The 12415-nt window shown below is 37.3% G+C and overlaps 1 protein-coding gene across 3 annotated transcripts in view; it reads right to left on the reverse strand.

Moving 5' to 3' along the window:
• The window catches only part of ANK2 (ankyrin 2), a 366844-nt gene that overhangs the window by 310001 nt on the left and 44428 nt on the right, over nt 1-12415 (reverse strand). For 2 of the 3 annotated variants that reach the window (XM_071808142.1, XM_071808141.1), the window contains exon 2: nt 6811-6869. The exons of the other annotated variant lie outside the window; for it this stretch is intronic. In XM_071808142.1, coding sequence (XP_071664243.1) covers nt 6811-6831 — 21 coding nt within the window. In that variant the 5' untranslated portion in view covers nt 6832-6869. The remainder of the gene's footprint in view (nt 1-6810; nt 6870-12415) is intronic. 3 annotated transcript variants of the gene reach the window in all.

The following is a 12415-nucleotide window of genomic DNA, read 5'->3' on the forward strand; positions in this document are numbered from 1 at the left end:
CTTCTCTATGCTCATTTTAGTTACGATAAAAATGCTTTTTCTTGCATTTTGTAACACAGGCCAGATTATGATGGTTTAAATTAATAATGAAGAAACTGAACCTCTTACATACCTACAAAGAAGTACAAGAAGACCAAAAAAAAGTGGTGCAAACTCACCATATACCATTATGTTCTGTTTTGAAGGAACAGTTTAAAGTCAAAGGGTAATTTATTCATTATGCCCATTCAAACTTTCATGTCCCCTGAAGCTGCCAACAAAAGTACCATTTAGCATGAAGTGCTGTGCTGTTTTTTCCTAGATGTAGATATCTGTTCCTTGGAAAATCTGAACAGGCAGATAATATTCACAAATTAAAGTCACTGTATATCTAGACAGAATTTAAGCATCTCCATTTTGTACCATTTACAAACAGCACAAAAATAAATGATAAAGCTACAGCAACGCAACTGGAAGAAAAGGAGGAATACAGTTAAAACTATGACTTTTCACAGAATCGTACAATCACAGAATGGTTTGGGTCAGAACAGACTGTCAAAGGTCATCTAGTCCAATGTCCTTGCCATGGGCAGCAACATCATGCTTTGTGTTTGTGTTCACAAGCATTTCAGAGAGAGCTCAGAAAATTCAATTTAACTTTCAATGTACACTAACAAAAAGGAAATCCTGAAGGGCTACATCCACTTTTTAGGGAGGAAAAAACATTAAAATAAAGATAGGGTGAAGACATAAGATCCTCCTGTCAGTTTTAAAACTTCCATCATTCACTGTAAAGATCTCAATACAAGCATATATGTTCTCTGCTTACAGCCTTTTTCACCACTATGACAATGATGTTACCTACAGGAAAATATCCCCAATAGACTGTGTGACACACTCAAATACTGAAGTACTCAGAATCAGCTTGGATTAGAGGCCACCTCAGGTTCAAAAATACTTGGTAAGAAGATCAGTTGTTCACAATGTGGAAAAACAAGCTTCTTTCCCTCAGACGAGTTATTTACCTTAATATCATCATTACTTGATAGAATACCAGTCATGGTAAGCAACTGTGTGGTGTAAAACAAAGATTTTCACTACTTTTTGAAGGAAAAATTATTGTTGCATTTGTTACTGAGCATCTATGAATCAAACCTTCAACCATATACAATAAAAATATGGAAGCACACCATTATAGATTACAGTTAATCACCACAATTCTCCAGGTGTATCCAGGCTATAGAGCACAACAAATTTTCAACTTTCCAAACCAAAGTGTAGGATCCAATTCTGTATTCACTTCGGTAAACCAAATCTTTCCCAGTGCTTATAAGTCTAGTTATAAGGACTAACCAGTAAGTCAGTTTTAAACTAATTAGGCATTATGCAGCTCCTCCCCAACTCTAAGTCAGGCAGATGTATATCAGAAAACAAATATACAGCTGTCATCTTCCATGATCTTCCTTTTGCTACAGTTCCAATACTTGACTCCTCTCCACTTGACTTTAGCATGTATAACTACACTCTTAGTTCCACAGAAACTGAATCTAACAAACACCTTTTCTCCCTGAAAAAAATATGCTGCATTGCTTACAGTTAGCAATACTGACTACTGTTTTACTAACTTAATATTCTTGTGTATTCTTTGCATTAAACATAAAAGTAAATTACCAAAGATCTCAATATCTCAGTGATTTTTACTAGCACCAAATCACTCTTTACAAGTTTACTGGCATGAATATGAAGAGTATACTGTCAAGCTACAGAATTTGCCAGATGTTTCAAAAACCAAAAAGACACAGCAAACAGATGTAACATGTTTTTAGGAATCCAGGAGAAATCCTTCAGCATATAAATTCCAGTGACTGGAACTCTGCACTACTGCTGATCCATCAAATCTGAACTCTTCTATTGCAGCACCAAACTTCACAGAGGATGGTACTTGCCTGTTAAGTGTCAGCTGCTCAGATTTTAATACCATATTTTCCAGTGGATGAAAAGTTTATGATAGTGTGGAAGAGAAATCATAGTAACTGAATAAGCTTAGCATGCAGAAGTTGCACACTACTGTGTATAGTGCATGTATAGTTCATAAAGAAATACATATGCTCATAAAAAGTCTAACAAGAAAAAAGATTGGGCAGGGAGAACATAGTTTTAATTGAAAGACAAATATAAAAGGCATTTTTTACTATCTTATAAGTCATTCAGCAGGTAAACTCCTAGTGCCTACCTGTGGATCTGCAAAAATTTAAAACTAATAAGGGTAAATCCTATTCAGTGATTCACCTGCCCTCCAGTGTAACCACTTCAGCTCTATGAACATTATTTGAAAATGCAAACAATTATAGTGCAGCACTCTTAAACAGATTTGTATAAGAAAAAAGGACGGCTTTTTTAAAAAAACTCTTATTTTTCCTGCTCACCAGAAAAAGCCACCTTTCTTTTCTTTACCCCAACTAGAATCCAGTTTAACACAGTACATGGTCTTTGCTTCACTTTCAAGTCAGAGTAGACACTACAAGCTCTCCGTGGCATCTTGAGCTTTCTATTTGCCTGCAGAGTAGACAGAAAGCCACTCCAGTGACATCTGCTGTCCTGCTGACCACTTCTACAGCTGTGCATTTTTTTCCATGGTCTCATAGTAGCTCCTTTGCATTCTCATGCACATGTGTAAGCTTAATAATAAGGGAACAGAGAACCATGATGCCTACTTTTTCCAAAAATATGGCACTAGAAATACAATGTATTATACTCAGATAAGTCTTTGGACATATCAGACACAAAACTGTATCACTTAGGATAACTGCTTCAAGTTAACTTCAAAGATATTATTTTACCATACCTAAATGATAAGACATAATCAATGTCTCCCACTTAGGAGATGTGGCAGATGTTGCCATTCAGCTACCATTCACAGAGGTTTTTGGTTCTCTAATGTTGAAAAACCACCAGGATGATCATTAAGAGATTCTCTTGCAAAGTTGGATGTTGAACATGCCACTAATTGACTCAGTTTTCAAAAAAAATAAATTACTGCATCTCTCAGGATTTTATCAAGTGCTGTAGCAATTGCCCCAGTTCAGGATCACCAAGGAGAAAAAATGTGGCTGTTAGTAGCAGAGCCAGAGACAGGAAAAGAGAAAGAAAGGGTGACTCCTGTTCTGATGCCTGGCTCCATGGAAAACTGGGGAGAGAACATGCTACAAACTCAGTGTCTTTTATCAAAAACTCAAAGAATGAAAGACAGGGCAGCATTCCCTTGCTGCATAGCACTACATCAGCCACCTTATTACCTGCCAACAGCAAATAAACACATTTTGTTCTGTAATATAAAAGATATATATATATATACACACACAGAGAAGTCTGATTGCTGAGTCTTTAGTGCCTTGAAAAAGAAGAATAGAACGCCTACCTCTCATTTCAAGCAGTAGAAAGGCTCAGTTGAGCACTGGGGAAATCAGTGCTAACAGAGTTCATATTTCCACTGGTAGTTCTACAATCATTAGACTAGTAACTTGTGTTTCTAAAAGGCGAGGCAAAATTACCCAAGAACAGTGACACTCTGAAATCTTAGAGGATTTTGACCTACTTTCGAGAATCCCTGAGCTTAGCATATTGTTTGGCATCTATCTAAATGAACTGTACCATCTCAGTATGTTTGAAGTCCTTTATTGAGAGCATATACTCATGCATGCATGTGGTTTGATAGACAAAAGTATAATATAACAGAAAAAAAAGGAGGGGAAAAAAGTGCATCTATACTCCAAGAACCAACACGGCAGGTTGTTTATGATGGTGAAGATTCAAGCTCATAAAGCAATGCCTGAGGTGACCTCTGAAAACTTTCAAAGGCGTGATATAAAATTAGATTATCCTTCCCATAAAAATTAAAGGAATTTTGTATTCATCACCAGGAGAATCTCTGCTGGCTTCTGATAGAAAGCACATAGCTATAACGGTGCAATAATAATGTACTGCAGATGATCATTAAGACAGACAGGACATGACATGTTTCCAAGAGGAAGATTCTAGTTACCTTTGAGAGACCTGATAACATGTCAGATGTAATAAACTAAATTGCCTGAAACAAATCACTCTAATTTCATCTTTTTACATCAGTATATCTGTTTCCCCATGGTGTATCCTAATATAGCCCATAAGACACAGATCTATACAGGACAAACTTGTATTAATTTTACACTTACCAAATACCTGATGTATTCAATAAGCATTGTATCAATCTAATATTTTTGCTCAGAAGTAGTGCACCATGGATTATGGGGATTTTTACACGGATTTTATCAGTTCCAAACAACTGCTTAAGAAAAATCCCAGTTATGCAAGAGTTGTACTGTACTGTATTTTCCACGCAGTTCTCTCTGCTATACTAAGAATCCAAAGCTCATTTCATGGACTAAAGAGGATCCACTCCATTCAGTAACATGCGTTTCAGTCTACTGAAAGGATCAACTTTGAACAGGAAACCCCAGCTCTTCAAAGCCTGAAACCAGTCTTAAGCAACAGTGTACCGTTCATGCACTCAGGACTCAGCTTCCATAGACTAGAAATGGTAAATATCAAGAATAATTGAATGATCAGGAGTTCTCAGAACCTCACTTTCAGAAAGCAACAATTACACTGTGCTGTGGCTCCACCCATCATTTCCAAGGTACTGAAATTCTTCCTTTTGGTTCATCACTGAAGGTTTTCTTAATGTTTAGCCATTCAAATCGAAGAAAAAAAAAATCTAAAGTAGCCACAATTTGCGACATTTTGTTTTAATGCGAGCCATGTGATTTCTCTTTTAAAAGTCTAAATCATTGCTCTAGCCTTCTGAGTGCTTAAAAGAACTTTCAGATCCTGCAAAGGCATTTATTCACTGCTAGTTCACAGAACTCTGCCATCACTACCTTCTACATGTTGATGTGTCTGTCTCTGTTCAGAAGAATCTCTGAACTAGTAAAACTACAGCAAGCTTCAGGAGACAAAAGAAGTTGATTCATTTTCTTGCTTAGCTGTGAAAGATTTATACCTCATCTTTCAGAACAGTTACTGCTTAAAATGCAAATCAGAACGATCAAGCACAAAGTTTTAGATAGATTTCTTTAAGCTGAAATATTCCCAAAGTAACTGCAATTCACTAAATCGGCTTCAGGTGAGGTTTTGTTTCTCCATGACATTTCTATCTCAGTAAAATCCCAGTGAAGAGAACAGAAAATTGGGAAGAATAGCAGAAAAATATTATAAATAATTACATGTAGTCAATAGTAGAAAGTCTATAAAAGGTAAAACCGGTCAGTAAAACTGGTCAGAAATTTTCAGCTGAAAAATCTTGTCAGAGAACACTTAAATTTTGTGTTCAATACAGTGTTGCTTTTGGTTTTTGGGTTTATTTTTTTAAACTCAAAATCTAGGGAAGGAGAACAGCCAAAACCCCAGAGATCTCCATCATCTTTCCGGAAGTGGGAGATTCAGAGTGAAACCTCAGTTATGCCTCACTGAGACCATACATTGAGCCTACGTTCCATATCCCAGACACACCCCCTAATCAAAAGGCCCATCTCGCTCTTTCCACTCTTCTGTCAAAAATACTTGGTGTAACTTTCATTCTAATGGAAATAATTAGGAAACACTGACATTTTTATGAGACGGAGTTCTTTTTCTTTAGCTAGCCTTCCTGAAGATTCTCCCAAATAACTTTTCGTTACCATCCCTAACAGGTATTAACTGGAATTGCTCTATTTAACCATGGCTTTCACCTCAACCTACACCCTACCAAAGGATTTCACAGACTACCAATAAAACTGACAACAAACATTGTACAAAATTATAATCAATTCAGTGATTTAAAAAAAAAAAATCTATATCAGTAGAACAACCATTGCAAACAAAAAATACAGTAGGGTGTGCTTTGAAGCTTATGTGTGGGTGTCATCAGCAGACGCTCAAGAATTTTGTTAGCAGCATATTTACAGATACCGCTTCCCAGTGCATGGTAAACCCTTGCATACCTACACAACCATCTGGCTGGCAAGGACATGGCTGTTTAGAGATGAGATACTGGTTTAGCTTTCTCAAAGTTACTTAGTGATATCATCTCTTAGAAACCAGATATGACATATCTGTCAACTGTATGATCAGCATCTAAAACAGACCTTCCAGTGACCAACAGCAAAATTAGCAATATCTAGTCTGACCCTCAGGCAAAGTCTCTGGAACAGAAAAAGATTTCAAGCATGCTACTTGTATATTCCATTTACCATCTTAGTATTCCTGTTGCTTTTTTAGCATACAGTAAATTGGATAATTTTGAACAACTGGCTAAAAACGGGTTCTTTTCTCTGCAGTGGCGCAGTGAGGACTTCTGGCCCAGTCTAGATGTAACTTGATAGCAAAGAAGGATTAAACATCTTTGTAGAGACAGCAAGCAGAGTTCAAGAAAATTCCCTGCCCACAGCTTCTTCCCATTACTGAATGGTGCAGCGTGTGTTGAAATAACCCATGATATGCCAGGGGAGTATCACAGACACTTTACTTGCATGTTCAGTGGTGTTACTGCAAACCAGAGGAGTAGAAGGACTTAACACAGGTTGGCATTTGGTTGATCAGCATGGGTTACATACATAAAAAGAGAATAGTATCCAATTTCCCATTAGATGGCTGAAGTCACTTAAGGATAGCATGAACACCAAACACGAGGTTGTTTTTTACTTTTTTCAGTAATTCAGCGAACAAAAGAAGGTTTAATCAATTTTTAAAAGCAAATATTCATTAAATATGTACTCAAATTATCTGCACATTCCTCTTCAATTTGAAGTGAAATACCTTTTGCAACATGCTGGCCATTTAAATGTCAATTCTTCATGTCTCCTTCAGTTACTTACCTAGAAAAAAGGAAAAATACATTCATTTTCCATGTTCTCAAATCTATCATGAATACATACCTTGCTCTCCACTGCTGCCCAGTAAATTTTCAGTAGTTACAAATCAGATAAAATTAATGGGTTTTGGTTATATTATTACTTTAGATTACATGTTTCCACCTCTCCTTCAGCTAAGTATTCAGTAATTACATATAAGAACATTTTTTTCTCCCTAGTAAATAATATCTAAATAAAAGCTACTTGATACCCTTAATTTGATTTTCATATTCTGTGTATTTACTCTGGAACAAAGTGTTAATTACAATCACAGTAATGGAAATATAAAACATTCAGCAAGAGTACTCCAATGTGGTCTTCAGTACAGAAATTTGTGCGGACATCTGTGCAACTTCTTAACAGCTGCTAGCAAGAAAACATGTTTTGAGCAGACAGAGCACAGAACACCATGAGACTCCACTTGACAGACTAGTTCTCTGAACTCAGGTACATCTTTCCCACCAATTTCCATAGGACCCATATTTTAATCACTGAGTTTCTTTTGAGTTCTGTCATTAGTCTCTTCTGTGACTTCGAGCCACTTAATCTCTTCTCTTTTTGCAAAGGCAAGGTATTGTCTTTTCCAGTTATTGGAGGCTTTGGAGATTAAACAATGGTGTATAACAGCAGGTACCACTGCCTGTCTGAGGAACAAGCTACTAAGGAGAAAGCAGAAAAAAGCTTGCTGCTAACAACATTTGCCTCTTCACTCATTCACTACTCAATTTCATCCTCTTTAGTGGCCTTCCCTTTTCCTCCCAAGCCATCGAAACCATTTCAGAGGCTGGTGCTCTTCCCTTGCTTTTACCACATTTCACTTTAAAAAGGGATGATTGTATTCAAGGGGCTTTTTTCCCTTCCGAATTTTAAATTCTTAATCTCATCAACATTCAGAAATAGTAAAGAAACACAATTCTTAAGTGATTAAGTTGAGGGTATCACAATGGATTGGAATTGTACCTTGTGTTTGTCCAAATGATAAAACAAATCCATTCTGCAGTCCTGTTATTCTCTACACTGTATAGAAACAGTTTTGGTTACTTACACTAACTAAAGCACTTTTAGAAATCACTGCAAATTAAAGCACAACTTCTGTGACAAAGGAGACAGCTTTTGAAAAGTGCTTGGCAAGCACTAGCAAGCAATATATAACAACAAACAATGAAGACAGACTGATCAGCTCACGTTATTTGCCAGACAGGAGTCCTGCTGGGCTCCTGCCTCCAAAAAGTCAAAATTCCTTTCTTTTAGGTTTTTGTTTGCTTCTTTGCTTTATGAGGGTCATGCCTTTCAAAACATATCTACATAAGAGTATATTCCTGGGAAGAAGAGCTTTAATGGTTTTATCAAGTGTTGGATGAAATCCCAGCAAAGCAAAGACTATTGGCACTACTAAATTCAAGTTTCACGTTGAAGATGCCGGAACAACAGCACATATAGGCCCTCCAAACCAGTAACAACTATTCCCTCCATCCAAGAGCAGCAAGAACAGCCTAAGCATGACAAGCTCACAGTTCTCTTCCACAGAAACATTGTTTTCATTATACACTGCATCTGTTTTCAACAAGACTTTTCCAAACCAGCCTTGCAAAACAGAAGTCCTCACAGAAGTCCTCTCCTCCTCAGAACCTCACAGAAGTCCTCTCCTCCCTTTCCCACCCAGGACCACTTGCCCAGGAGCCAAAAACCCAAATGGGAAAAGACTCCAGCATGGTCTGGAACCATCCTGCAGGTCCCCCAGCACAACTACACAGGCAGAAGCATCTTTGTTCAAGCTGAGGTGACGGCACCTGTTTTTCTCCATAACCCATACAAGGAGATTGGGCAACAACCATAGATCAAATTAATCTCAACTCCTATTTCTCCCATTTACATATCATCCATCACTCTTCTATGACTGAATTGCATTCATTATTTCTACTTCTCTAAACACAAATTAAATATCATTTTAAAAGTTTACAATACATGCTATAATAGGTATGATTGTCTTAGATGATCCTTATGCTACCTAAAATATATCCTTACAAGCACTGATTCTTAAAAAAAAAAATCATATTGCATCCATACTACCACTTTTGCCATATGCTGCCTTTTCAGATGTTTTTCCTCACCAATACCACAAATTGAGAATGAAAAGAAACATTGGTGAAACTCAAAACAACTGAGTAACTTTTATATTTGATCAAAAATCCATTTTAATTTCTTTAATTCATAACCCTGTACCTTCCAGCATTATGCTCATCCAAGCTTTCTGAAAAATTTCAGATGGAAATTTCGCTTTTTCACATATTGTGCTCACACTGAACAGGGTGTACAGGCTCAACATTCATTCTGCCTGTACTGAACTATTTTAGATTGAATTTTAAATCACTGCCAAATTCAGACATCTACTGCACAAGTTCTGCTGCTTCCACCTCCTGTCAGCCTACTCTGTGCTGCCTCCAAATGAGCACTTTTTTTTCTTGTCAGAATTCATATTATCGCCCCCTTTCAAAGCAGAAAATTTTGGTCCTCCAGTCCATATGCATATACATGTTTAATCTTTTTCAAGAGAAATGCAACTGCCAGCTACAATCCTACTTTTTCAGGGTATAAGCCCATTTCAGAACTTATAACGCTATTGTGCTTTAGCTACAAGATTAGTTGGATTTCAAGTGTACCACTTTGTACTTCTGCCCTTAAAATAACAACTCAATGTATTACTGTTATTTTACTAGAACTGTCAGATGAAATGTGCCAGGTTTTAGGTTTGGTTCATTTCTTTTTCCCCTTTCCCTTTTAAGTAGAAGCATAGTTCTCAAGGTTAGCAAGAAAACAAATTAATCCTGTTTATCTCATTGCTAGTTTTCCTACAGTTGTTTGCAATGATGACCCACATACCCATTCCACATGTAATTTTGAGTGATAATACAAGTTTGAGTGATTTTGTTGCAATGCTTTCTTTGCATCTTAGAAACTAGGCAGTGCCTCATACAAAACACACATATTAAAACTTCAAGTATCATAGCTAAGGATTATTTCTGTGGAAAAATCTTTGTCCTTTGCTATTTGGAAATGTTACTCTGACTCAATTGCCTGAGGCTTATACCAGTAGAACTGAAATCAAGACAAGCGCCCCTTGTTGCACGTTAAGAATAATCATGAAGAACGCACATACTTGAGCTGTCCTTTGCCCATTCTAGCTGCAGATCACAAGCATTCCGCTCAAATGAGGTGTACATTTCTCTTTTATCAGTGAAAAGTAGTCACGTGGGAAACAATGATCAGCCAGATGCCAAATGAGCTGACTCATATGCAGATAATGAATCCCATACCATTTCTTTCATGTACTTCATTTTGCACCTTCACAACCCAAGGCATCTAAGACTGTACTCATTCAGGAGTTGTTTAGTGCAGATACAGGTTTTAAGCTGTTAGACTTCATTTTGCACCTCAACCACATACTTCAGGATACACCAAGCCACAGTCAAGCTGAAGGCACAACTGCTCGGTGGCAGGTGTTGCTTGCTGCTCCTAGATTCTTGTATCTCAGCCATTACCAGGTTTTGCAATTGTCACTACTTCTGGCTGATGGCAATAGCTCAAGAGCTTGACTTGTGAAAGTAACACAGTTCTGTGCACTTAACAACATGATTAAATGAGATATAGACATGGTTTAAATCTCTACTTGTTCAAGAAAGCAGTTATGCACGTGCTTGATCAACAGTCAAAGTTCTGAAAGCTTGTGTGCATTACCCTGCAGAAGAACTACCTCTCAGTAACTCAGATGGTGCCAAGGCATGCAGTAGATCTCCACAGTTTGGTTTCAAGAACACTCAAAAAGTCCTGAAGAGCACCTTCCTCCCTGCCACATTAAAAAAAAAAAAAAAAAAGATTTATTTTGTACTAAGTAGCTTTCCATGTCTAAACTTGCCATATACAGATTTTCATACTTGGATTAGGCTATAGGCTCAACGTTAGGGGACTATGTTGAAGATCCTGCTCTGGATCAAGTCAAACAAGCATTTGAGCTTAAGATACCAAGACATCACGTGAATCCTTCCTGATCACCAAATTCTAAGTTATTCTGGACAGGCATCTCAGTTTCTTCTGTGGAACTGCTCTGCTTTGTCCAGTTAAGTATTTACTGGGATAGGGAAAGAGGATGCATAACATGTGTCATAAAGCAGTGAAGTAATCAGAGTAGTTAACAAGCCATTAAAAACTACATTACTGTTTCCTTAGGCATTTGAAGTGAATCTAGCCATGCTGGTAAAAGACATTAAAACAACTAATCTAAATTTAGGCTCCACCATTTGTATGAAGAGATGATCATGTCTTTTCACACTCCCTCCTCCTCCTTTCTCAATACCATACCAGCATATAACAAACAACAGGAACGTCAGATATGCTACTGTACACAATAAGCATATCTTTCCTCTTCTCCAATATTAATTTTTAAGAACAATATATACATCCACTGTAGAGAAAGAAATAACGACAACATTAGTAGCAGGTGTCATAATACCACCTTTATCCATGAGACTGAGCTACACCTTCCTCCAGTTTTAGATGAAGACAGAGATGCAATAGTTATGAATCAGGAAGGAAATCAGTATAACGGCTTAAACACTGAGCTTCTTGTGAAATAGGATTAGAGCTAATGGATGAAGCTGGCTCTTGTCTGCCTAACAATTAGAAGTGATCATCCAAAAACTCTGACCGGAATTGTATTAACCAGCAATTATAGACATAAATAGCTATGAGACTGAAATCATATTTTTCCTGCTACTGCAGGGGACCCAAAATGGAAGTAATTTAGTCCAAATCTGTATACTGACATCCATTCTGTGAAACACTGGCGAATTTCCTTCCTTCAGGATCTGTGTCCACCCAATTAGATTAATAAGAAGCTGCCTCATCTTCCAAGTACTCACTCCAGGAGTCAGCCACAGCAGGCAGGGGACAGCTGTCTTACAGTGATCCCCTCTTCACTGCTTTTGCTCATCCTGTGTCTACCAAATAACTCCATTCTCCAGTTTCCATGCCCATTCTCATTATGCCAGGTTCCTGCATCTGCTTAGAGCACCTTATGCGCAAAACAAACACCGTGGTTTGGTTTTTAAATTAGAATGTGATTTTTAAAAACATTCTTCTAACCTAGTAACTTTTATACTTCACTATAACACATCTTGTGCTCACACGTTATTTTGAACTTATTTAAGAAATTCAGTCTTATTTTTTGCTCCCTCTTTTCCGCAATGATTTATCTGTCTTCGCTTTTGTTCCTTGACACCTTTACTTATTTATCCTGATACCTGTAACTCACTAAGGAAGTAGCCTAAAAAAACTATAGTAAATCAAATTTCATATTCCTCCAATACTAAACGTGTCACACCTAGCACAACTGTAACAGTCACCTCAGCATTCCTGTGTGGAAAGAGAGTAAGAGGAAGAATATATTTACTGCTATTATCTGTCTGAATAATTTTTCTCCTATATAAAGTGGGTAAAAATTGGTTTACATTGGA

Source organism: Patagioenas fasciata, chromosome 4 (assembly GCF_037038585.1).
Source record: "Patagioenas fasciata isolate bPatFas1 chromosome 4, bPatFas1.hap1, whole genome shotgun sequence".
Classification (NCBI taxonomy): Eukaryota; Metazoa; Chordata; class Aves; order Columbiformes; family Columbidae; genus Patagioenas; species Patagioenas fasciata.